Consider the following 25,831-nt stretch of genomic DNA (forward strand, 5'->3'; position numbering starts at 1 on the left):
CCCAGTCCCTGGCTCAGCAGAGAGCACCAATTCCTGCTCCTGTCTCCTGTCTCCCCATCCTGTCTGCTCATCCCCGAGGGCTGGGAAATCCCTGCAGGACAGTCACTGAAATCTGCTTTTCTCAGAAGGCACCATCCCATCCCCTTGCATTTCTCTGGCTCCCAATTATACCTTTATTTTTTTTTGCTTCTTGCTGTTGAATCATTCACTTTGAGGGTTGCCTTTGAAATCTGTGTCTGATGGAGATCTGCAGTGGAAGTCACTTGTTGCTTGAAGCTTGATTGATTATTACCCAGCTCCTCCAAAGGGATGAACTCTCCTGGTTTTGGCACTTCTGGAGTGTGGATTTTGTGTTAATTGTATGGAAAGCTGCACATATTGAGTAAAAAGCTGATTATTACGACATAAGGGATGTTTTTCTGTCAGGATTGGACCATCCCATGGGAAGAGATGTTCTTCCTGAGAAGAGCTCAGTCCTTGCTGGCTTCCCTCGACTCTCAGTGCCTGGGGAATCCTGAGCAGTGCTGAGGCAGGCGCTGCAGATCCAGGTGCTCCTGGCTCCCTGTGCAGTATTTTTCTCATCATTCATGGAGAAGCAGTCCGGACTGGAGACATTTATCACGATGGGGAAGATAGAAGTGATTTTTGAGGGCAACAAAGTTCAAAGACGTTGCTGTAAGTCTTCAGGATTAAAGATTTACTTGATGCATCTTCCCCTGTTTAATAGACAGGAAGAGATGAAAGGGAATTTCTATAAAGATTTTCGTTCATACTTAATGATGCCACTATTAGATGAGCTTTGGCACAGTGTCCTGAGCCATGAAGCTTTAAAACCAACCTTTTTTAAACATTAAATGACCTTTTTTCATCCTCCAGCTTTAATAAATAAAGATTAGTTCAGCCTCATTACCTCCCCAGTCCTGGGGGCTGGTTCAATATTTAGTTAAAGTAACCAGTCTCCCAAAATGAGCACATTCTGCTGGTTTCCTATCCCAAATCCCACAGGGAGACTGGAAGCTCTGCTGGAGTTTCATCTGGGTTCTAGGAATGCTGCTGCCACTTCCATCCTGGATCCAGGTTCTCCATCTGAATTCCTTATTTTCCAAAACTTGCACTTTCCCCTTCCTCTTGTATTTTCCCCCAAAGTTCAAATTTAACCAGAGCTGAGTAGGGAAAAGAGTTTGCTGTTGTTATTTTGGGTTTCTTCCCTTCTTCCCTTCTTCCCTTCTTCCCTTCTTCCCTTCTTCCCTTCTCCCCTTCTCCCCTTCTCCCCTTCTCCCCTTCTCCCCTTCTTCCCTTCACCTTTAAGGAAGTTCTCAAGATTCTCAAAAATAAGAATAGAAAAGCCCATCCTGAATAGAGAGAAAAAAAAAAAAAATCTTTGTGCAAACTTTTTTGCCTAGCTGGCTTGAGGAAATGATTCAAAATGCTTTGGTTTTGACTGTTTTTATACTTAAAAATAATTTAACTGTACGTCAGTGAAAGTGGGTTTTGTTTGAAAGCTGCCAATTAGGAAAATACTTGAAAACATTCCCTAATTTAGTGATTTTGAAGCTTTAAATTAGAAACTAATGAATCTGAGAATGCTGACATCCACTCCCCCACCGCTGATCTTTAATTTTGCAGCATCAGCACCTGAGCAGGAGCTGCATTTGGTGTTGTTCATCAGACTCAGCACTTGGATTTACCCTTCCCTGGGAGCAGGGCTGGAGGAAATGTTTTGTCAGTGAGAAACTTTCTCCTCTGCTTCTCTCCTGGAAAAGTGGAGTTTGCAGCAAATTGTTCTCCCAGCTTTGTCGTAATTAAAAGCAGTCACCGGTCATATTAATATCCTAAAACCCTGCTCCTGGCCTTGGAGGAAAGCACAACCTTTTTTGTTGCATAATGAGATTAGGATGAACTCAATTTAGCTCCCATAAAACTGGGAAGAGATAGGAAAAGAAGGAATTCTTGAGTGTTATCAGGATGTGAAGTAAATCAGGCTGGTGTGGGCCATCTTTGGGCTTCCCCTGCTGGGGTTAGGGCAGGGCAGAGACACAGAGATGCTCTGCAGTTGTGCCAGGAGAGAAAAGATCCCACTGGGATGAGCAGGACAAGGCTGGGAAAAGAGCCCTGAGACGTGGTGCAAGCTGGGTGTTGAAATCGGGCTCTGTTTTGAGGTTTTTTGGTCAAAGCGAGTCTCAGGGGCAGGAAAGCCAAAGGAAAAGGAGCCTGGGCCCCAGCCAGAGGCGTCTGGGCCGTGTTGGAGACTCTGGTGGCAGTGAGGGGTGACAGGAGCAATGAGGAGCTCCCAGGCACAGCCCAGATCCCTCTGTGGATCCCTCAGTGCCACCTCCAGCACAACATCCCAGAGCTGCTCTAAGCCTGGTCCCAGTCAGCTCTGCCTTCCAAATCTGGGTGTCCTGCTCTTGGGACTCAGGGTATCCCTGCTGGGTTTTATTTCAGTTCTCAGCTCAATTTTGCTTTTCCCTACCAAAAAACCCACTGGGGTGCCAGCTCCTCATGAAATTCTGGCACGAATGCTCCACTCCTGAATCCTTTATGCCTTCCCTCAAGAAAACAAAAATAATACCCCTCCCCACCTCCCTCTGCCTCACACAGCTCTGAGTGGGCAGCCCCAGGAGCTGGGTTCAAGAGTCAAGTGCCTTCTGTTTGAAAAATATTTGTCTCTCCCCACCCACGGCTGCCCACGTGCTTCCTGAAATATTCCAGCTCTCAGCTCCCTTTCAATGCTTCCACAAAGGAACCATCTGGGGGTTTCTGGGGACGTTCTGCCTTTGTTGGGATGTGAGGCGGTGCCTGGATCTGCGTTTTTTGGGCTGGACAGCTGGATGTGCCTCTCTGGGAGCACCCAGCCCGTGTGGCAGTGGGTGCTGGGAGCCTGGCAGTGTGGGTGGCTGTGCTGTGCCATTCCAGCAGGTAAAACAGAGGCTGCTGCCGAGATTTCACCACCCACCTGTCTGGCAAGACCTGGGGAGTGGGAGAAGCAGCGGGAAAGGCCACGTGTGGGAAGGAGGATGCGCCATCGGGTGGTGACGGGAGCAGCAGCAGAGCTCCTGCAGGGATCAGGGAGCGTGGGCATGGGAGGGGAGTGCGGATCCCAAGCCTAACCGGTGCCAACACCTTCTTCCCCCCACAGCTGCCATCCTGGATGATCCCATGGAGTGCAGCAGAGGGGAGAGGCTCTCCATCACCCTGGCCAAGAACCGCATCAACCGCGCGCCCGAGCGGGCGGGCAAGGCCAGGGTGGAGGTGGACATCTTCGAGCTGCTGCGGGACAGCGAGTACGAGACGGCAGAGACCAGTGAGTACCACCCCAGAGAGCCCAGCCCTCCTCCCTGCCGGCTCCCAGGAGGTGTCTGGCACACTGAACTTGTGATTTTGTGGCAGTCAAACGGGGACAGAGAGAAAAAAATTCTCTCTCAGTTCCTTTGCTCCTTGCAGAGAGCAGTTTTCATTCGAGGTGAAATGAAATGTGCTGGTGTGAGCCCAGGCGTGCACTGAGAGGATCCCTGCCCCCAGTAAGCTTTGCCACCACTCAGTGGCTCGGGACAAATAATTTCCTTTAATCTGCCTGTCAATAAGCAGGGGTAATGCTGATCCTTTGTCGAGCATTTAATGGTGAGCAAGCAAGAGACTCTCGGGCAAGTTGGGTGCAATTAAGTTGTTTTTAAAACCCTGTGGAATCCTGTGTGTCAGCAAACATGACAGCTCTTCCCAGAGCTCGAGATTGGCAGTGGATTTATTTACACCAAGTGAAGTTTTTCAAGTGATGTTTGAAATCGTGGGGATGAAGAAGAGCTAATTTCGAAAGAGCAGCAGATTTCCCATGGCACTTTAAGGTCCCTTAATGAAACTGTTCTTTATTAGGGTTGTTCCTCTGGATGCCCAATGTGCCAGTTCTGTGCTGGTGAATAAAAAAGAAATTGATGGTCACTGTCCCACAGTTTGAAAGAAACCCTAAAGGTCTGTGGTAGTGCTTTCCTGTAAGAGGGAAACCCTTTGGAACAGGAAATCCTCTTTATAGGATCATTGTCAAGCTGACCTTTAGAGTTCAAGAGAGGGCTATAATTTTTTAGTACCACTTGGCTCAAAAAAGCTGGAGGAATCCTTTTAAATAACAGGGTTTTTAGACTCGTTTCCCAGTGGCTCTGCATTCCACGACTGTGTGATTTGCAGGGTATCCCCAAAAAAGTGGGGCAGAGTGTTGTGGTTTGGGGCTGGCTGGCTTTTCCCGGAGTTTCGCTGCGTGTTGTGCACAGCCCTGAGCATCCCTGTGCCCAGCAGTGCTGAGGATTCTCCAGGTGAGCTGGCAGAGCAGGCTCTGTGGGACCAGCACATGGCTCCTTCATTTCCTGAAGGAGCATTTGCATTATTTATAGCCATGTGCTGTTAATAAAGCGCGTCTCAGCGAGTACCTGGGCGCTATTTATAGAGCCTGTCACCCGGGAGCAGCCCAGATCAACCCCAGCTCAGCGACTCTTCCACCCAGCACTTCTCCACTGCTTTGGATCCCTCATTTTTTTTCAATATTCTCCTGGTCTTCCCCATCTCCATTGTGCACACCCTGTTGTCCCCTCCCTTGGCACAGCATTAGGGCAGATCCAGTGTCCCTGGCCAGACCTTGCAGAAGGGATGGGAATTGCCTGGATTGCACGGAATCACAGAATACCAGACTGGTGTGGGTTGGGAGGGTCCTTAAAGCTCATCCAGCTCCACCCCAACCTGGCCTTGGGCACTTTCAGGGATCCAGGGGCAGCCACAGCTTCTCTGGGCACCCTGTGCCAGGGCCTTGCCACCCTCCCAGGGAACAATTCCTTCCCGATATCCCATCTATCCCACCCCTCTGCCAGTTTGAAGCCATTCCCCCATGTCCTGTCACTACATCCCTCCAAAAGTCTCTCCCCATCTTTCCCTTTCCCTCCCTTCAGCTGGAAGGGACAATGAGGTCATCCCAAAGCCTTTTCTTTTCCAGGCTGAACAATCCCAACTCCCCCAGCCTTTCCTCACAGCAGAGCTGCTCCATCCCTCTGATCACCTTGGTGGCCTCCTCTGGACTCGCTCCAAGCTCATTCCCAGTTTGCCCCTTAAAATATCCCAAATCTCCCTGCAAGACTCCCAGAAAATGAGAAAATGCCTCGTTTTCCTGAGCCTTCTTTGTCTTTGAAGGACCCAGCAGCATTTTTAGCTCCATTTTTGTTCCTTCCTCATAAATATCCAGTGTGTAGCAGCATTCCTGGCCTTTAATTTTGGGAAGGAGACTTGATTGCAGTGACCCCCGAGCTGCTGTAAGGATCAAGAAAGGGATTTCTGTCTTATTTCCAGCCTGTAACACTGCTCAGGAATTCTTCTCTTGGGAGGTTTCTCAAGGAGAAGAATATTAATTGGCTGAGAATGAAATATTATGCAAGAAATTGTTGATTTCAGCAAATTGTGTTTGGGGAGGAATTGAAAACAGGGCAGGTGAGGAAGAGGCATCTCCCATTTCCAGTTTTCACCTTGGGGCGATTTTCTTTGTTTTCTTTACTTGGATTTATAGAGTAGAAATTGGAGCAAATGGACTTGATTTTGGTGAATTTTGCAGTGTGTTATTTGCCTCTTCTTCAGAGCGGAAAAAATGTCTGGAAGCTTTTCTTAGAAAAGGAATAATCTGGATTCTGTATAGCTCCGCTATTAATGTCACTGATGTTATTCTTGATTTATCCTGGTGGCAGAGGAAAATCAGATCCCCTAACTTAAATTTCAAGGCTTTCATGGCTTTCAAATGCTTCAATACATTGCTGGTATTTGTTATGACACACAATATTAATAAAAACTGTTGAGATGTTTTAACCTGTGACTGCAGAGCTGTTTACAGCTGTTTAATGCTGTTCTCACATTTCACACCCTTTGATTCACTCCGAAATATCACAGCTCCATGCTTTAGCTGACACATCTAGGAATGCTGGGATTACACTGTGTATTGCATATACAAGAGGAGGAAGAGATTTGGGGAGTTAGGTTTTGTCTTTGGGGATTTAGGGGTTGGGGTTTTTTGTATGTTTTGGTTTTTGTTGTTGTTTTTGGGGGTTTTTTTGGGGTTTTTTTGTTGCTTGGTTTGATTTTCTTCCTGTTTTTTGTTTTTTTTCTGGAGCTGTTTTCCTCCCATTTTTCCTTCTGCCTGACTCAAGTGTTTTAATGTTAGAGAGCCCCAAAATCTCAATTGCTCCAGCAGTAAAGTCTGAGTCAGTCCATCACATTCATGCCTGGTTTGCTATTCCAGCTTTAGATATGAATGAACACAAACTTTGGCTGTTCCTGTGTGATTTTAAGGAGGTTGCAGGGAGAGGTTATGGGCAGAGCCTGGTTTTTTTTGCTGTTACAAGGAAAGCCTGTTCCCTCTTTGTGTTTGATGTTCCAGCTCCTTTTGTGCAGCTCCAGAACGCCTTGTTTAATCATGTCTTGATCTAAACCACCTTGTTCCATTTGATGCCCGGGCAGGACAGATTTCCCTGCTTGTCACCCTGTCCCCTACGGCCTCGTGAGCCTTTGAAGCTCCTCTTTGTTGTGAATCCAGACACGCTGGGGCAGCTCAGGATCAAGAGCCAGCGAGCAGCTGGAGAGTTGCAGATTTTGATTTATCCACACCGGTATTTCAAAGTGCCCTTTCACAGGGCGTCCTCGTGTTGTTGTTACCTGTGCCACCACTTCTATGGGGATTTCGTGTTTCAGCCTGCTCTGGTTATCTTGGAATCGTGGAATCACAGAGGGGTTGGGGTTGGAAGGGACCTTAAGGATCATTTTGTTTCACCCCTGCCATGGGCGGGGACAACTTCCACTATCCCAGGTTATTCCAAGCCCTGTCCAACCTGGCCTTGGAAACTTCCAGGGCATCCCCAACCTCTCCAGAGGTTGCAGGTTCCTGTCAGGAAGCCCAAGGGATGCTCCAGGAGTATCCCTAGAACCCCTTCTGTTTATGCACTTGGTGTTTTCTCTCTGAGAATCCCATGAGCAGTCCCTGTCTCTGGAGATCTCTGCTGTGTTTTGCAGGCAGGGAGCTGCTGAGGTAATTGCACACCTTCCCTGCTCATTTATTTGGAATTAGAGCCAGGAATCTTGTCTGCATTCTGTTGGAAACTCTTGGCTCGGTTATCTCTGCGCACTGAAAGAGATGCTGTGTTCTGCCCCTCTCTCTGGAGGGAGCTTTCAGCCCTGCTTTGAACAGGATAAATTTGGATAAATGTTTTCCAGGTGCCGTGGCCTCTCGGGAAGTGAAAGACAGACTCTGCCCACGTCTGAGGGGATGTACATCCATTTATCATCAGAGCTACTCATTTGTTGTGCTTTTTCACGTTCAAAAATAAGTTTGCAGTTCTGCCTGGCTTTAAAAAATACCTTTCTGCGTCCCAAGTGTCCAAACCTGGACTTAATTCCCAAATATATTCATGGAAACAATTGGACACAGCCTTGCTGTGTGAAAGGAGGGTCACTGTGCCCTGAACACACACCTGATCCAGGATGGTCAGTGGTGCCCATGGTAAAGAGGTTCTTAAAGTGATGCCTCTTCATTGTCCAGCATTTCCTGAGACCCTGAGTTCTAAACAACATCAAAATTGGGACAGAAACCCAGAGCTGGTGGAGCCTGCAGCACTCACAAAGTGCCCTGCACATCCCACAGCTCTGGTGGTGCCCTGGTGCTGGAGTATGAAGGGATTTGAGTGGCAGGGGCTCTGTAATTGTCCATAGTTATGGTCCCTGTCATTATCATGGATGGATTTGGGATACAGGACCAACATTTCCTCATCCCTGAATGCCCACGGCAGTAGCAAGGTCGAGCCTTTTCTCCCTGTGAAGACCTGACAGCATCAGGTAACACTCTGAAATAGGAAATGTGCTTGGATTACAGAAGGAGCTTTCCAAATGTGGTCAAAACCTTTGCCTCAGGCACCTCCACTTTGTTTCCATTCATTTTCCTTCATTTTTGTGGATGTTTCCCCCTGGTAGTGACAAGCCAGGTCTTTTTCTTCCTCCATTGTTGCTCCTCCGTTGCTATGGCTACCTAACCCACTTTTTGTCCCTGCTACCAGGCACGAGGAGCAAAGCACTCACCAAACTTTCCTGTCAAAATTTTCCCCAGGAACTTTTTCCTGGTGACCTGTGGATAAGGGAGGGCTTGGAGCAGCTCCTTCCTCCTGGATGCTGAATGGCAGAGCTGAGAGGGACTGGTGAGTGCTGCTGAGGCAGCAGGCGAGGCTTTCAAACCACTGCTGCTCTTTATTTAAAAGGATCTTCCGGAGAGGTGTAAGTGGCTGTAAATTTTTTAAGCACGGAGGAGAAGCAAGCCCTGGATTTCCTTTGAAGATGCTGCAGAAAAATATCCCTCGTTCTGGAGGAGATTGAGTTGTTGGAGGGTGAGGGAGCTCAGAAAGAAGGAAAACCCAAGAGGAGATGTTTGCATTTCATGAGCACTTTCTGTAAGAAGTTGGAGCAATCGGTGGGGACTGGGGAGGATAAGGAGTTTTTTCTTCAAAGGAGAAGTAAAACCAATTCCCCAGAGTGAAAAACTAAATGACATTTGGGCCTCTTCTTCCAGACGTGAGGCTGGGAAGGCTTGAGGAGTCTAAGGCCGGAGATGAGAGAATCACAGAATGGTTTGGATTGGCAGGGACCTTAAAGATTCCATTCCCTGCCATGGGCAGGGACACCTTCCACTATCCCAAGGTGCTCCAAGCCCTGTCCAACCTGGCCTGGGACACTTCCAGGGATCCAGGAGCAACTACAGCTTCTCTGGGAAAACTTGGACTTGGACATGTTAACTTCCCAAACCCCACACTCAACCCCACACTCGCTGTTCTAAACCCACCCCAAGCACGGTGTAAGCTTTCATTTCACTTCCAGCCTTGATTTAAAGACTCAAAGTTGCTAAAAAACCTGCTCTGATCTGTAGCTCAGCAGTTTTGATGATGAATTCACTCTACTACCAAAAAAACCCTACGTTCGGATTTGAATTTTTCCTGCTTGGGTAACTCTTCACAGCTCTTCACAGCCCTCACAGGAGCTGGTCTGAGGTGCAAGCCAGGGGAGGAGGCAGGTTTGATACTGAAGAGCCCCAGTCTTTAAAATCTCAGCTTTGTGATGCAGTGGTTTGGTTTTCACACACAAAAATGCTGTGAGCCAGAACTGAGAAGAGTTCTGGTGCCTCTTTTCTCCCTTTGGTGCCTCCTTCCTCCCCTTCAGTATCCAATTTCTTCTGAAAGATTCCAGTTGAGCAAATGTGGCTTGTTCTGGGGAAAAAGCTGGGTGTGTGAGGTTGCTGAGGCAGCTCTGGCTTTGCAGAAGGAGCCGTGGCCAGCACAGGAGGCTTTTGGAGCTCAGGGATTGAGGCATGAGGGGCTCTCACCTTTTGTTCATGAGGTTTTTCCTGCTCTGCTGGAAGGGTTCTGAGCGCTGCAGGGGATGGGGATGGCAGCAGGGAGGTGACACCAGCTGGGCTGCTCCTGGGAGTGCAGTTCAGCTGGATTTGTGCTGTGAATTAAAAGGCCAAAAAAAGGTTGCAGTTTAACCCGGGGAGAGATTTAACTTGTTCAGTTTGTCAGGTGTTTTTTATGGCTCCGCTAACCTTGCTGGCGTGGAACCAGAAGATTTAACTCCTGCCAGGGAAAAAATAACACAAAACAAATGAAAACCAGCAAAGCAATCCTTATTTTCACACTGAGTTCTGCAGAGATGAGGGGAGAAATTCCTACAAGTCTGTTTGATGCTTGAAGCCAGGTCACTGCTGTGTGTAGCATCTTCCATAAAGTTCAGTTCATGTTTTAACCTGGGGACAGAAAGGGATGGTACAAGGCAGTCAGAGAGGAGGATACTGGGATGTGACGGGAGTTTAGGTGGGGTTTTAAAAGGCTGGGGAAAGATGGAGAGTGCCACAGGCAGGGTGACAGTGCTTCAGGGGGCGTGAGGGGATTTTGGGGATGGAAATGGCCGAGAGGGTGTTGTGTGAAGGAGATGATGCCCTGTCCTCCTTGCTGAGGTGCAGCAGGCACTGTAAGCACGACCGTCTGCTGGAAGTTGGGATAAATTCTGACGCCTGTTCGCTCTCTCTGGTGCCCACAGTGTGCCAGATTCTCCCCAAAGGTGTGGTGGGAGTCCTGGGACCTTCCTCCAGCCCAGCCTCCAGCTCGATTATCAGCAACATCTGTGGGGAGAAGGAGGTAAGTGGAGAGGTTCCCCTGTGATGGTCAGAGTGGACAGCGTGGTTATCACCCCTCCTCCTAATGCACAACTTTTGAAATGTCTTCCTTTTCCCTTTCCTCCCTCTTTCTGCCTCTCTTTTCCTCTCTGCATCCCCTTTGGCTCCAACTCCCCTTACATCCATCACCAACACAGCCACGTCCCCACTGACTGAGGGGTGCAAACCCCAAAGCTTGCCCTGCTGGATGCAAATCCACAGCCCCTGCTGTGACATGACTGTGCACGTACTTGGGAGCTTTATGTTTGCTGCTCTTCCACCCAATTCAGCCCCTTTTTTCATCTGTGTCCAGACTATGTGCTGGATTTAATATTTTATAAGCCTCGAACCATCCTACACTGATCTGGCTCTGCACACGGGAGAAGAAATTGAGTTCTCTTCTCATAGTTCATCCCTTTAAAGCCAGATAACATCTCTCAGCCATTTAGTGGCTCTCTCTGGAGCCCAGCCTCCGAGGAGAGGAGGCTGGGACTGAGCACTGTAAATAATTTGCATTCACAAATGAGTGCTGTTCATTGTTCCTGGAGTGTTGAGGAGAGGGAAGGGATCTTTCAGCCCTAATGCACCGGGCTGCAGCAGGAGGGGGTATTTTGTAGTGTTTTCTCCTGCTAAATATCATGGACACGTGCTCCATCCCAGGAAAGGCAACTCTGCAAGTGTTTTTCCTCTGAAATTCAGATTCAATCCAAGCCTCTGATCTGAGGCTTCTGATGTATTTTTCTCTTCAGAAAGGAGAGGTGAGTGCTGGTGCGCTCCGGAGGTGTTTGATTCTCTCGCCTGCCCTCCAAGCGGTGTAAACCTGCAGTAACTCCCTGGGATTTACATCCCAGCAGCATCAGCTCGTGCCACCGTGTCAAACATGGCACAGAGCCCAGCCAGAGCCCCTGTGCCCACAGCCAGCCCTCAGGGAAAGGGAGCAGTGTCCCCAGGCAACCACCGAGCACCAGGTGGAGGGACTGATGTTCACTGGGGGGATGAATCTGTCCTGTGTTACCCCTCCTGTGCCTTTGGCCCAACGAATCCCTTCCCACCTGTCCAGAAAGGGGAGTTGCACTGGGACAGAGCTCTTGGAAAGGAGAGGAGGACTCTGGGGCTGGAGGCAGGGGATGAACAGGGCTGTGCTCAGCTCTGGGAGCTGATGTGATGGTGGATTCCTTCCCCTCTGTCTGCACCTCTCTCTGAGTCCCAGGCTGGGTCTGGATGACTCCCAGGAGTGATCAGGATGCTGCCAGGAGCTGCCCTGTCTGCTCTGCTTAGAGGAATCCACCTTCCCCTCCCTGGGTGAGGGCTGCAGGCTGGAATCAAGGCAGATAGCAGCTTATTACTCCTTAACTTCCCCTTGCTAACCAGCAGCTTCTGCTGTCAGTGAAGCAGCCATCACAGGCTGCTAATCGGCTTTCCCAGGAGCAGAGGGGTGGGAGGCAGGGGCTGATGGCTTCGGAAGGACTGATAATGGAGGGAGAGAAAACCTGACACGCGGCTAACGAAGCCGTGGCAGATGTTTCCCTTTCTTCAACTTCTGTTTCTTCCAAAATAATTCACCTGGCAGAAGGGAAACAAGATTGCCTCTCTTTATCTGGCTGAGCCCTCAGTGTCTGGGCTCGATCTGTGTGTCTGCCCACCCATTCCATGCACACTGGATGTGTAGCAGAGCTACCTCGGAGGGAGCCCTGAGGCTTCCCAGCTCCCGAAATTCCCTGCAGAGCAGCATCCTGCTCCAGCTGCTGCTCTGCTGGATCAATGACAGGCCCAGCATTGCCAGCACTGGTGGTTCCAGCCCTGTCTGGCTGCCTGTTGATCAGAAATGCCCAAAGCTCCTGGCTGCTGCGGCTGTTCCTCCCCTGCCCAGCCTTGCCAGCGCGGGGTCATCCTGTTCTTGCCTTCATCTCTGCTAATTAATTACCTGGTGGCACCTCTGTGCAGCAGGCAGGGCTGGATTCACAGCACTGGATAATCCCCTGTGTCCCTCCCTGCCTGCCAGCCCCGAATGAAGGCTGGGCCCGGCCACAATTAGTGCCCCAGCTAATCAGGTTGAACTCACACGGAAGGTTTCCTGGGCTGTAATCACAGCCCCCGTTGCCTTTCGCTGAGTGGCTCAGCAAGACTTTTCCTGATCCACTCCTTCCCGTGGCTTTTCGTGGCTGTGATAATTATTTTCCTCTGCTGCTGCATGAGTCCTACCCTCCCCTCTTGACTCCAGTGGTGCTTCTGCAGTTTTATTGGGATATTCCACTTTCTGCCTGCTGTGCACTTCACACCACAGGCCCTTTATCGCAGATTTACTTGTTTTTATTTCTACTTCCCTCTTTAATGATATTTTCTTTCCTCCTCCCCACGCTCAGGTTCCTCACTTCAAAGTGGCTCCGGAGGAGTTCCTGAAGCTGCAGCTCCAGAGGTTCACCACCCTCAACCTCCACCCCAGTAACACCGACATCAGCGTGGCCGTGGCAGGAATCCTGAATTTCTTTAACTGCACCACTGCCTGCCTCATCTGTGCCAAAGCTGAATGTAAGTCTTTGCCAGGCTGGGTTTGCCTGCCCCTCTGCTTCACCTCCTTCTTGTTTGGTGCTTGCTGGAGAAGGTCCCAGGTCCCCTCGTGTCTCTGGTCAGAGCAGCTTTTTCCACTCCAGAGCAGTTTCTCCACCCTGGTGCCCCATGGAGGTGTTTCTCAGAGGAGGAAAGGGCATGGGAAGAGATTCTCCTGCCTTCTGTTTGACCATCTGAAGAGCGTTTTGCTTCCACAGATGGGGCTTTGAATAAGAAAAATCAAAACTTTAATAAAGGCTTAGGAGGATTATTTTTAGGCGAGTAAAGCACTTTGAAATATGCCTTGCCCAAAGGCACATGCAGTTTGTGGCCTAAAACCAGGATTTGATTAATAGTCACCACAATGCGCTCTGCAGCCACACACGTGCTGGTGATGGTGCATCTGGACACTGGAGTTCCCACCTCGGCAGGGCCTCCTCCACCTCGGCAGGGCCTCCTCCACCTCGGCAGGGCCTCCTCCACCTCGGCAGGGCCACCTCCACCTCGGCAGAGCCAAATCCACCTCGGCAGAGCCAAATCCACCTCGGCGGGGCCTCTTCCAGCTCGGCAGGGCCACCTCCAGCTCGGCAGGGCTCCTGGTGTGGCAGGAGCAGGCTCTGCATCCCAGTGCTTGGAGCAAAGCGTGTCCTGTTCTTCCTGAGGTCACTGTGCAGCAAGTGTGGGGTGGCCCTACAAATTCTGCCTTTATTGTCCTGTGCCAGATCCATCAGCTCCGGAGTTTGCCAGACAAACCAGCCTGGAAGAGGGGCTTTGGAGAGGCCCGTGGGTGCAGGGAGAGCTTTGGGAATGCTGCTCTCTGACTGGGCCGGGTGGAGGAAAGGCAGATCATTCCCAGTTAGCCCTGGGCAAATGTCCAGCAGCAGCTGGGTGAGCAGGGCAGTGCTGTGGGGGATTCCTGCTCGGGGACACAAGGAACAGGAGTGTCTTTGCCTTTCCTCTGTGCTTTCTGTGCGCTGAGGACGGCGGGCACTCAGCTGAGGTAAGTCAGTAAATCACCTTCAGTGAGCGTGCCCACATTTACCCCAGGAAAGGGCCTCGCTCAAAATGATGCAATTAAAATCATGCAAATGGTCTCCCACATTACTCCCAGTGCTGGAATTTTTCATTGTCTAACCTTAACCTTAAGCAAGAAGGGAAGCAAAGATAATTAGGTTTTCTCAGCTGCCATGCAGGAGGCTCAGGGCTCTGCTGCCAGGAGCTCACAGGGCTCTGCACCCCTGCCCTGCTTCCCACTCCTGGGCCAGGTGCCTCCCGCTGGGATTACCATGATTAATATGATTTTCATTTAGCTGGATCAAACTCTCTTACCCAAAGCAATTCAATTTATTTCACTCCGGTGCTGCTGCATAACTCAATATTTAGGGTGTGCTGAGTCCTTCCCAGAGCCAGGGAAGCAGTGGGGCAGGAGCCTTTCATCCATCCTGCTCTTTGTGCTCAGCAAGGACCTGATCGGAGCCAGGCTCGAAGCCCAACATACCCTGACTGTAACAGAGCACAGACAAGGCTTAATTGAGCTTCATGTAGGAGCACAAACCCTGATTTTCCCTCAGGACATGCACTGCTCCTAAGAATGGTCCTTAAACAACTAACTGGAGGCATTTCAGGCTTTTGGAAGGTTCCCTTGAGGCAGCTGAGGGGAGCACACGAGCTGCCTGCTCATCAGTGAGGAAATGCTGTTTTGAGGGATGTTATTATTTAGATCCCAGGAGGGGAAGTTGGTGCTCCTTTGGTTTAAGTGCAAGGCTGTGTGATGGGACCCCTGGGCCCTACCCTGCCACACTCATCCTGTCACATCCTTCCTCCGGGGACTGACTGTGATTTCCCCTGGCAGAAGCAGAAAATGACCCTTAAAGCCAAAGAACTTGGGCCAGCCTGAAGTTTAATGCCGTGGGGAATGTAAAATGTAATGCCATGAATAGAGTGGGATTTGTGTGACTCGGTTTGGTGAATAGAATAAGATTATCTGACTCAGTTTCTCTGTGATGTTCAAAAATTGACTGGTTTGGGCACTGCTCTGGAAGGTTTTGTGTGGTTCCACAGAAACTTTAACCCAAAAAGGCAAATAGAGGAGTGCATAGACTTGTTAGGAGCGTCTCTGATTGTCAGAGAGGAGGGAATAACACCCAGGGCTTGAGAAGGGAGAGCAGGACACTGAGGTCCAAGGCCTTGTGCATGTCCCTGATCCTTTAAAAATTTTTTTTAGGTTCAAACACCCAGGGAAGTGTTTGAAGCGATGGTGTTGGGATTAAAAGCAAGGCTGGATGATGGGAATGTTCTCTTCCCAGCCATCCATGTCAAGGACTGCAGCCATCAGCAGCACTGCAGGTCCTCCATCAGCAGAGCCTCGCGGGCAGGAGCAATAAACAGGGATGTGGCACTCCAGGAGAGCTCCAGCTCCTGCCTTTGCTGCTTCCCAGGAAGCAGCTCTAGTGCTGAGAGCTCCGTGTTGGGCTGCTCCTGCCAGCTCCGGATGTTTGCGTAAGGAAAAATAAAATAATCAAGGTCAGGACTTGCCCCAGGCCAGCCTGAACCTCTCTCAGAGCTCCCCACGGGAGTGTTCAAGCAGCAGGTGCCTGGTGCAGCCTCTCTGTCCTCACTGTAGTACTTCAAAGGTGCCAGGAGGAGTCTGCAAGCCTTTGCTGGTGTTCATGTCCCTCTGAAGTCCCAGTCTGGCAGCAGAGTCTCACATCCTCCCGGCATCAAACAAAGGGGAATCTCTGAACACAATAGAGACTTCCCTGCACACAGCAAGAGCAGCTGCAAGCAGAAGGCTTGATGAGGCTACAGGTAGGATCTAACGTGCTGGAAATGATAATTTCCTCGAGCTGGAGATCAAATGATCCCTTTTTTTTTTTTTTTCTCATGGTTCCACTTCTTCCTCTCTGTGCCTGATGAGCTTTAGAAAAATTTTCACAGCAGCAGAGATGAGCTGCAAGTAAACTTGGTAGTGTCAGGGCTGTAACTTGCAGCGACCTGTCTGGTCCCCTGCAGTTGTGGAATGAGGTGAAAATAAACCTTTCCACATCCTCAAGGGTCAAATGAAGGGCTTAGGTAAAATTTACTGTTCACTTGGGCTAGAACACAAAAGAAGAATTCAGGTGAGGTCCTTGTGTGCTGTAAGCAGAGTGAATTCTCTGCCTGGTGAGGAAGAAAAAGCTGGTGTGACCCAGAAAAGTCCTGGCACAGCTGTTTCTGTAACCCTTTGCTGTGTTCCTGCCTGTACCCAGAGGAAAGGTGAGAGGCAAGAGCATTGTCAGGAGCTCAGAGCAAACTCAGAGTGCTTTAAAGCTCTCGCTGTGAACGAGAGGCTCCTCATCTGGGGTGTGTCCCCTTTCCTGCGCTGCTTTGTTACCTTGTGAAGTGCTGGGAGTCCTTGAGAGCAGCGCTCCAGCACTGACCCCATCCCGCTGTGTCCCTTCCCTGCCTCCTGACCTGCTGGGGAACGAGAGGATTTGTGCAGTCAAAAATAAGTCAGGTTGAGAGTAAAACTGTGACTTGAGGGTTAATTTGCCTCTCTACCAGCTGGGATGTGATCCTGCTGGTAGTTCTGTTTTTCCAGCTCAGCTTTCCCCGCTCTTTTGGGGTTGTCCTCCTGTAGGGCTAAGGTGTGTGGCTGTGCTGGCTGCGTGTGTCTTGCTGATGATTACATCTGCTGGTCCCTCTGGTCAATCAAACTTGACAGGAGGTTATTTCTTGATGAAACTCAGCAGCTGGAGAGAAGAGGGGCTCTATCAAAGCTGCTTTCTTGACTAACAAAATCTGCAGCCGGAGTTTTGACATCTTATTAGGCTTCAAGGCAGCTGTGTTGGAAGGAGCCCTTGATGTGCCCATCCTTATTTTTGTCACAATTTCTTAATGTTGTATTTTTGCAGTGACTCTCACCAGAGCTTCCCATCCCCTTGGAAGAGAGAGCAGCTTCCTATCAGAGCGCTCCAAGATCTCCAAAAAAGCTGCGCCTTCCTGGGCACTTAATTTGGGAGCTGGAAATGCAAAGGCTGAGGGGGAGGAATAATCCTCCAATAGCCAGAACAATCCCACATGCAGGGAGATAATGGAGACCTTGTCTGGACCATGTACTGATGGTTTTATCTCTTCCCAAGAGGAGTTTGGGGCCACTTCCTTTTCCTGGAGAAGAGCTGGAGCAGCTCTGTCATTTCTCATTCCCTGCTGGGCCCAGAATTGAGTCCCAAATCCTTTCCTTTCCTCTCTCTTTTTCTGGGGAACAGCTGGAGCAGCTCCATCATTTCTCATTCCCTGCTGGGCCAAGCGCTGAGCCCCAAATCCTTTCCTTTGTAGCGCACAGACCCAGAACTTCAGGAATGCATTCTGCCATGGATGACTGTGTTCCATGGGAGAACCAAGCCTCAAATTTAAAGGGATCTGTGTTTTTTCTCTCCGAAGGCCTTTTAAACCTGGAGAAGCTGCTGCGGCAGTTCCTCATTTCCAAGGACACGCTGTCGGTGCGGATGCTGGATGACAGCCGGGATCCCACCCCTCTCCTGAAGGAGATCCGAGATGACAAGACAGCCACCATCATTGTGCATGCCAACGCCTCCATGTCCCACACCATCCTGCAGAAGGTGAGCGTCCATCCCCTGCTCCCCCAGCCAGGTCCTGTGTGATGATGGAGTGTGAAAAGTCCTGCAGCAGCGCTGGGAATGCTCTCTGCCCAGAGGGGAATTGCCACTGATGGAGTTTCCAGGGCTGGATGTGTGGGAGTGATGGTTTAATTGCTCTGAGTGGATGTGTTTGCTCTCCACAAGTGGTGCGTGCGGATGTTGCCATCAAAGAGCTGTGAAGGGCTGCTCAGCTCTGAAATGACTCCATCAGTGCTCTTGTGCCTCCTTTTTTCCCCTCCCATTATATCTCTAACTTCTTCCTTTTTTTTTAATTTTAATTGTCTTATTAACCGAGATTTTATTTTAATCCTGTTTATTTTTAAATGGTCTCTGGCTGCAGTTTTTAGCGCTTGTTTTGATAGCCTGCTTCAAAACTGAGCAGTGGCTCCAGATGGAGCAGAGTTTCCCACATCCTGGAGGGAACAAGAAGCACATTCCTGAAGGGAGGCATGATCCAAGCACTGGGATCCCCTGGCTGGTGCATTCCACACTGTCCTGGCTGTTTTATCACGGAATGTGTCATCCAAAGGCCTTGCCTGTGTCAGGTTTATCTCTGATGACAGCCAGCAGGGATGTTTTTATTGTTCCTCACTCCCCCCAGAAGATTTTTATTCCCCTACATTCAATTTTTATTCCTAAACAGGCAGTTTGGGGGATTTTTCGTGTTTGTCTAATCGGGGGGGGGGGGGTGGTGGCGGGGGTGGTTTTTTTTCCCTTTTTCCCCTTTTGCTGCCTGGCTGCTGAGGGCTGTCCCCCTTCTCTGTTGCTATAGTGACTTCCCACAGGCTCACAGCAGTTCTCTCCAGGCACCCACATCTCCCTGCCCAGCTCCAGCCTCCTCCTGCCACCACTGAGAAACGTCAGAGATTGCCAGGATTTCCCAGTAAAACCCAGTCCTTCCAGCTAGAGAGCTGTAGAAACAGAAGGCAATAAATAAAGAGCTCCTGATCTGGCACCTTCTTGCACCTTGGGAGGCTGGAAAGTGTTTTCTTTATAGAGCTGGAGCCAGGGATGGTGGTGGCAAGCACCAGGTGCATCCTCATCCCACCCCCCGGGGCACCAGCAGCAGGAAAAATGCGCTGCTGGGTCTGTCCCAGTGCTGCACAGCGAGAAGAATTAGCAGTTTCTCATCCCTCACCCTCCACATATGGGCTGGAGACACATGGCTGCTCCCCACGTTCCCAGCCTGTCCCACTCCCAGCTGCCAGGGCAGGTGAATGGATGGGAGAGGCGCTCGCAGGCGCCGCCGTGCTGCTCACCTGCGTTTTCTGCCCTTGAAACCAAACACTCGGACCTCAAAGTGAGTCACAGGGAGAGCTGGCATTGGCACTGCCCCCAGGAAGGGACGAGGAGGGGGAATTGGTGCCAAGTTTTGCTGGTAGGGGGTGAAAAATGAGGCGGCCTCCTCTGGAGTCGGGGGGCTCCTTGAGCAAACGGCTTTGCTGTGTCTGTTTTGAGACCTGGGCGAGGCACAGGGTGACAATGGGCAGCCAAAGGGCTGGGCACAGCCGGGCCTGAGCCACAGGAGCAGGTGAAGAACAGGCAGGAAAAGGGAAAGGTGCACTCCAAGCCGCCTCTTTGTGTCTTTCCTTCCCTCACTTCCTGTTGTCACAGCTTCTGGGAGGGATAAAAAGGGACTCGCACCAGGAGGTGCTGCCTTTGGTCCTTCCCCCCTTGCCTCCCGTTCCTCTATGTGGTCTGGACTGCTGTGAAAACCTCTTTGCCAGGGTCTGGAAGCTTTATTTTAGACCAGCTGTGCTTGGCAGTGGAACAGAGGCTTCCAGGAGCATCTGCAGATTAATGCCCCACTTTCCTGAGCATCTGTTCCCACAACCAACTCCTTGTGTAGTGAGAATTTTGGGAAAGGGCTTCAGTTGTCTGCTCTGTGATCTCTAGAACAGATCATCCCCATGGAATATTCTGTGTCCTTCCCTCTGCATCCCTGGACACTTTTGCCCTCTTCTCTTCTATTTCTGTGGCCAGCACAGCCCTGTGTCAGTTCTGAGAACAGGCTGAGTTACTGGGTCTCATCCATGCTCATTAATTTGTGGGATTGGAGCCCACATTTGACTGATAAAACTGGAAAACCACCAGTGACTTGATTGTCCTTTTTTCTGTAACTCCCAAGGGCTTCTCCTGCCTTTCTCTCTCCATCATGGTGTTTGTGGTGGAAGGGACAAGCCTGGAGCTCTCAGCTGCTGTTTTCCCCCTTTATGTCCCAAAACAGGAGCAAAGCAGCATCCATACCCAAAGTAGGAAACCTCATTTTCCTCCAAAAGCATAATGGAATTTCTCATCCCAAGGGGTTCTGGAGCTCTCAGGGCTGGTGCTGCAGGACCCGCCTCACCTTTCCAGTGTCTCTGTGGACCACTGGAGTCTGCCCAGGGTTCAAAAAGCTGTTCTGTTGGGAGTTCAAAAGCTTCTGCTTTCCACAGGCATCTTCCTTAGAGTTTGTCCTTGGATGGATGCACCTGCAGGATGCAGAAATCCCTGAATTCCATCTTGGAATGCTGTGGAGGGAGTGGGGATGCTCCCACGGGTCTGGAGCTGCAGCTTGGGCAGTGCTGGGTCATTTCTCCCTGTGCAGGTGCTCTGTCAGGGCTGTCGTGGGCGGGAGACCCCAGGTAGGCTCAGTCCTGCTGAAAAATTGCTTCCCCAGACCTCAGTTTCCAGGTCAAACTGTGCTGCTGTGTCTCACCCTCCCCTCCTGCAGGGAGATAGCGGCGCTCACAGGGAGAGATAAGCCTGAAAAAGCAAAACGTGGCCCTGGCTCTGCCTTGCTGGAGTGGAGATTGGAGCTTGTCAGGCTCTGGTTTAATCTCTTTTTTCCTCTCCTTCACAGGCAGCTGAACTGGGGATGGCGTCTGCCTATTACACCTATATCTTCACTAATCTGGTAAGGAGTTTTTCCTGGCTTTTCCTGCCTGAGTGTGGAGTCATTTTAATGGGAGCTGATCCCCCTGACCCACGGAATCCTTGGGAAGAGCCACGTGCCTGCAGTGGGGAGGGAGGGAGGGAGGCAGGGGTGTCACCTGCTGCCTAGAATCCAAAGGCAAAATCTTGCCAAACAACATCAAGAATAGTAATTCCAAAAGCAGTTTTTAAATGAAAGCTGTCAGTGCTTTCATTTAAATCCCTGGTATTGGATTTCTGCAATGTTTATCAGGTTAATCAATTAGTGCATCTAGCAGGTACATCCAATGAGGGACCAGTTGCCCCAGCAACCCACCCTTGGGTCTGCCCCTCCAAGTTGTTCTGTGTCTTGTTATGTCTCTTAAATTCTGGTGCAAAACAAGACATCCTCGTTAGAAATTCCTGTCGTGAAAATCAGACTAACCAGGACGTCAAGAATGTGTTAGGAAGAGTTGGCTTATTGTTCTAAAATGTGAGGAAGGGCAGGAACAGTGCTGGGAACAACTACATATTAAAAAGCTACGAGGCTACAATTGTATGAAAAACACACAAAAAGCTAAAAAAATCTTCAGGCGTCATTCCTGCAAAGCTGGGAAAGCTTGCACTGGTCTTTGGGAGGTGGAAAACGATTGGTGTGGCATCCAAAGGCAGGAATTGTGGACATTGTGACAGAAGCAATGAGATGTGCAGATGGGAAGCTCCAGCAGATGGGTGGCTCCCAATTTTCCCGATTTTCCTGATTTGTGGGTGTTATGCTGGAGTTGTCACCCCCTGAGCCCACTCCCTGTGCTGGGAAAAGCCCAGGATGCTCTGGGATGAGCATTGGAAGGCATCACAGCTCTGTGCTCTGCTGCTGCGCTGCTCCCCGAGACAAAGGAAGGATGATCCCATAAATGTTGAGAGCAGGGTTTATCTCCAGCACGGTGGTTTGGCTTTATGGCCACTAATAACATTAATGGGGGCATCGTGTGGTTAAACCCCACAGAGCTGTGCTAACAAGGAGTGATGGGCTGAGGCAGCAGCAGGGCAAACCCAAAATAAACATCAGAGAAACTTCTCCGTCTGCGGCAGTTCCAGGGCTGCCACGAGGCGTGAGGGAAGTGCCACCAGGAGAGCAGGAACCCAGCTGTTAGTGCTGGTGTGGGGCTGATGGAAGCCTGGAGGATTCAGTGCAGGTGCCTCCCAGCCCAAATGATTCTTCTATTCTCTAATTTCCATTAATATTTCTGGCAGGGAAGCCGAGAGCTGAGTCATGCTTTGTGTTTGGGTGGGAGACAGACGGGAAGGGCTGGAGCCAAACGTGTGGGCAGGGGAGCTGGAGTGGAGAGGAGCAGGGGAAGGAGGGAAATGGAGGGGTTGGGAGCCAAGGGAGCGCTTGGGGCACAGAATGGAGAAGGGGTGAGGGGAAGGAGGTGTCAGAGAGAGAGAAATGCAGGAAGTAAAAAAGGCCACGAGGCTCCCGGCTGGACCAACAGCACTTGGGTTCCTGTCAGTGTTCAATCCATAGATCAGCCCAGCAAGAGCTTCACTGCTCCTGTTCATCCCCATGGAATAGGCAGGACAGGCAGAGGCACGGATGTTCCTGAGGGGATCAGGCAGGCATGGAGCCCGGGGGTTGTGGTTTGTGCCCTAAATCACGGTGTCACTGTGCCGGCAGAGCTGCTGAGGGACACTGAGGGACGGTGCCATCCCCACCAGATCTGCCCACCCTGCCAAACCCAGCCATTCCCCACTCCCAGGAAGGATTTCCACTGCTCCCAACAGCTGTTCCTCTTCCACCTGCCCTCCCCAACCCTGGGCACAGTCCCACAGAGCAGGGCTGGGCACGCAGTGAGGGATTTCCACCTGCACATCCCCAGCACAGCGGAGTCTGCTCAGGGACGCTGCTCAGACAACAGAAACAACTCTAAAAATGAAGCTCCCACCTCCACCCCCACACCATCCCCGAGCACGGGTGCGATTAAGCATTTGCTGGAGGTGAAATTTGCCTTTCAAACCCATTCATCTCGTGGAATGCAGTTATGGCAGGTGAGAAAGAAATGAGTTTTGTTGCCATCCACGCTCTCAGGATATTAATCTGTTTACCCAGGTTATTTTAACCACTTTGTCCAAAAGCCCAGCCCTTAGCAGAACTAACTGGATTTTTGGCAGGGTTCATTGTGGAAAGGTGACATCAGACAAAACCTGGGCAGATGGAAGAGTTGTTTAAGGAAATTAGTAATATTTAAATGGGGATTGGAGATGGGAGTGAGCAATTTAGGCTCATAAATCTGGAGGGATTATCAAGCTCCTAATGAACCCTCTGAGGTTCTGCAATCACTGCCTAACAGAAAAGATAAAATCATAGTGAACTACTGTCAGGGGGAGCAAGCAAAAAGATGGCTTAAATGGAGAGAGAACCCATCAGGAAAGGGAATAGAGAGTTTGTAGAGCACTGAGCTGCTTGGAGATGGAAAAATATTTCAGGCAAAAAAGAAAAAAAAGAGGAGAAAATAGGATAAAATGCTGAATTAAACACCTGCCCTGCAGCTCTAGAGGGGAATTCTGTTTCTGTCTTTTAGCATTAATTTTATTTAATAAGCACATCCCAGCCGACAGCTCGTGGTGTGGTGCAGCTCTGCTCTCTTGTGAGGGTTAGAGGAGGGAATTCTCTGTGCTGGGGCACAGGAAGGGGATTTTTGGGGGTGATGGCTCCTCTGTCCCAGCCTGGTGGCTGCAGGGAGTGGCACCAGTGCTCTCCCAGCTTTTAGGAGAGCACTGGAGCAGATGAGGAGGAACCCCATCATCAGCCCCCAACACATTTCCGTGGGAGCTGAGGCGAGCAGCCTGATGGAAAAATATCCACGGGCTCCTTTCCTGCGTGCAAATTCATTATCAGCTTCCTCCAGCCAGCTGCAGGGACCCTTTGTGTCGGCAGCAGCAGCCTGGCAAATTTTCCAGGAGTCCTAATGGAACTCTCAGGTCTGGTGCTTTTGTCCTCCTCACATCCATCACCTGCATTTGGGGCAGCCCTCCTGTCCTCCATCCCCTGGCAGAAAAATCTCCATCCAACCCAAATTTCTCTCCGGCATCTCCATGTGGTGATGGTTCCCTTGCTCTGGGACTTTTGGGAGGGATGAAATTCCTTGAAGAGGTGCTGGGATGAGCTCAGAGCTCTTCATCATCCCTTCCCCTCTCCCTGGCAGGGCTGTCTGGGTCTCCACAGGGCTCACAGCTGTGTAAGGGGGTACTGATATGAATAATAATAATAATAATAATAATGCATAAATAGACCATTGCAAGCAGACTGCTGTGCCTTGAAGAAAATGTTCCTTCCAGCACTGGAAATCCCTGAAATCAGCAGCACAGAGTAGGAGGGGTGTTGGATGCCTCCAAAACCCCATGCTACAATTAATTCTTTTAGCTTGTTAATTTTGTGTAGCTTGTTGGGTTTGTCTTTTTTTTTTTTTTCCCCTCTCTGTTTGTTTTTTTGTTTTGTTTTTTCTTTTAATAACGTACGGACCTCAGGCTGGGTTTGAATTTCAAAACATTTGTCAAGGCCATTAGATGGGAATAATAGAAACAATTAAAATTATTACTGTAAGGGGAAAGGTGTAAAGGAGGTTTCCCAGTGCCTTAAGTCAGGCAGGGCTATTCACGGGGTGCAGTTTTGTTCCCTGACAAAATTGTGTGCAGGTGTTGTTGCTGATAAAACAGCTGCCGTGTTCAATTCCCTCAGACCAGATAAATCAGTTTGGGCTTGGTTCTTTTTTTGTTGTTTCCCTGCTTTTTCTTCTTTGTTTGGTGATTTATAAAGAGGTCTTCATACAGGACAGGGGCTTCAAAGCTGAATTGTCAGCCTGGAACTGCAACTGGAGGGGAAATTGGTGTCCAAATCCCGCAGACAGTGTCACACGTTTCAGCTGTAGCTTGTCAGCAGGGTGACATCCCTTGGAAGGAGGGAATGAAGTCAGATCAAGCAGAGGGACAGGGAACTACACATTAGGCTTTGACCAGGGCTTAGGTTTTCAGTCCTGCTCTGTGAAATTACCTTTTTTTGGTGAAATAATCTTTTTGACCGTAAGCTCCAGCACAGGCTGTGGTGTTTGGCCTTTCCGCTGCCAGGGGTACCTCTCTCTCAGTGCCCAGGAGAGGAAGGCAGAGTCTCTCTGTGACAAATCTCCCCTCTCAGCCCAGCCAGCCTTCCTGATTCCCAGCAGCTGATGCGAAGTGTTCTGGAGAGCCCCGATCGTTGCCTGGATTTATGGATCATATTTTCAGTGGCATGTGGTAGCAGGGCAAACAAATCAGGTTTTTGCAAGGCTGCCAAAGCAATTTCTCCTCATTCTAGTTAGCATGAGGGAAGGAGGATTTAGACAAAGCTGGAGCTGGGCCTCCCTGCCTTTTGCTGCCTGCCCGAGTCTTCTTTACTTTCTGACCAGATTCCTGTGCTTGATTCCCAGTTTTTGGGTAAATCATTCTCTCAGACACACTCTAGTCCCTCTGAGGTGAGGGCAAACCTCTCTCTTTCCCTCTGCCCTTCTTCCCACCTCTTTTTTTTCCAAGAGGTGGGTTTTTTTAGGTCCCAACATTTAGCACTTGACCTCTTTGTTCTTTGTGGATGTCTCTCTCTCCAAGTCTTGGGCTCCCTGCAGAGAAGTCGAAGTTTGGGAAGTGTATCTTCCTAGAAGTGCTGTTCTTGTTTGAAGAACAGCCTCCAAAATAACAGCTGGCCTTGCATGAGGAGATTCAAGACCCGTATGGCACGTTGATGCTTTTTTGGGAAGAAAAATCCAATTATAGACATAAATACGGTTCCCCTAAATCCTCCCTGAGCTCCCTGAGGTCACAGCTCCTCTTCCCCTACCTGAATGGCCAACTAGTGTTGCCTTGAGTAGATCTACCCCATCCTATTACCTACTCAAATTGTTGCTGTGATGACTTTTTTCCCCTCCTAGAGAAATTGATTTTTACATGTGGCCCATTAGAAACTTATTGACTCCGTCGATAGTTTATAAATAAATGGAGCCTTTCAGGAAAACCATAGGAAGCACTTAACATAATATTGTCCACTTGAGTAAACAAATAAATGTGTTCTGAGGGGAGCTTTGGAATGATTAACAGACTTGGCAGCTCGGCTCTGAGGGCAACAGGATGCAGAGAGGAAAAGGCAGAGTTTTCTCCACCTCTAACTGAGGTGGTATTTGGGGGAAAAATTGGTCACTTTGGGTCAGGGGGTGAAGAACTGACCATTGCAGGCTCAAGCTCCTTTTGGGTTAAGTCTGGTCATTCTGCCTTCCATGAGCTGGGAAGAGGCTCCCTGGAGTTCAGTTTGCCCAAAAACCTTCTCTGGGCTACTTTATTAACCCTAAAATGGTCGATAACGGCACACTTTGGTGATGTCAGCAGTGAAGTCACCAGAGCTGTGCTGAGTTGGCACTGCAGGTTTGGCTCTTGCAGAAAAGCTGCCAAGAAATCTCAGCATGGACATTGCAGTCTGGGTTTGGAGAGCTTTTCTAAGCACCAAACTCTCTGGACAAGGAAG

General features: G+C 49.9%; 1 protein-coding gene across 1 annotated transcript in view; it reads left to right on the top strand.

The window, feature by feature from the left end:
* The window catches only part of GRIK4 (glutamate ionotropic receptor kainate type subunit 4), a 176,122-nt gene that overhangs the window by 105,819 nt on the left and 44,472 nt on the right, over positions 1–25,831 (top strand). Inside the window, 5 exon segments of the mRNA XM_042034171.1 lie at positions 3,140–3,304; positions 10,093–10,190; positions 12,571–12,736; positions 17,177–17,355; positions 20,237–20,290. Coding sequence (XP_041890105.1) covers positions 3,140–3,304; positions 10,093–10,190; positions 12,571–12,736; positions 17,177–17,355; positions 20,237–20,290 — 662 coding nt within the window.

The sequence above is a fragment of the Corvus kubaryi genome, unplaced genomic scaffold (assembly GCF_017639235.1).
Source record: "Corvus kubaryi isolate FWS band 111438036 unplaced genomic scaffold, C.kubaryi_AGA036_p1.0 37367, whole genome shotgun sequence".
NCBI lineage: Eukaryota > Metazoa > Chordata > Aves > Passeriformes > Corvidae > Corvus > Corvus kubaryi.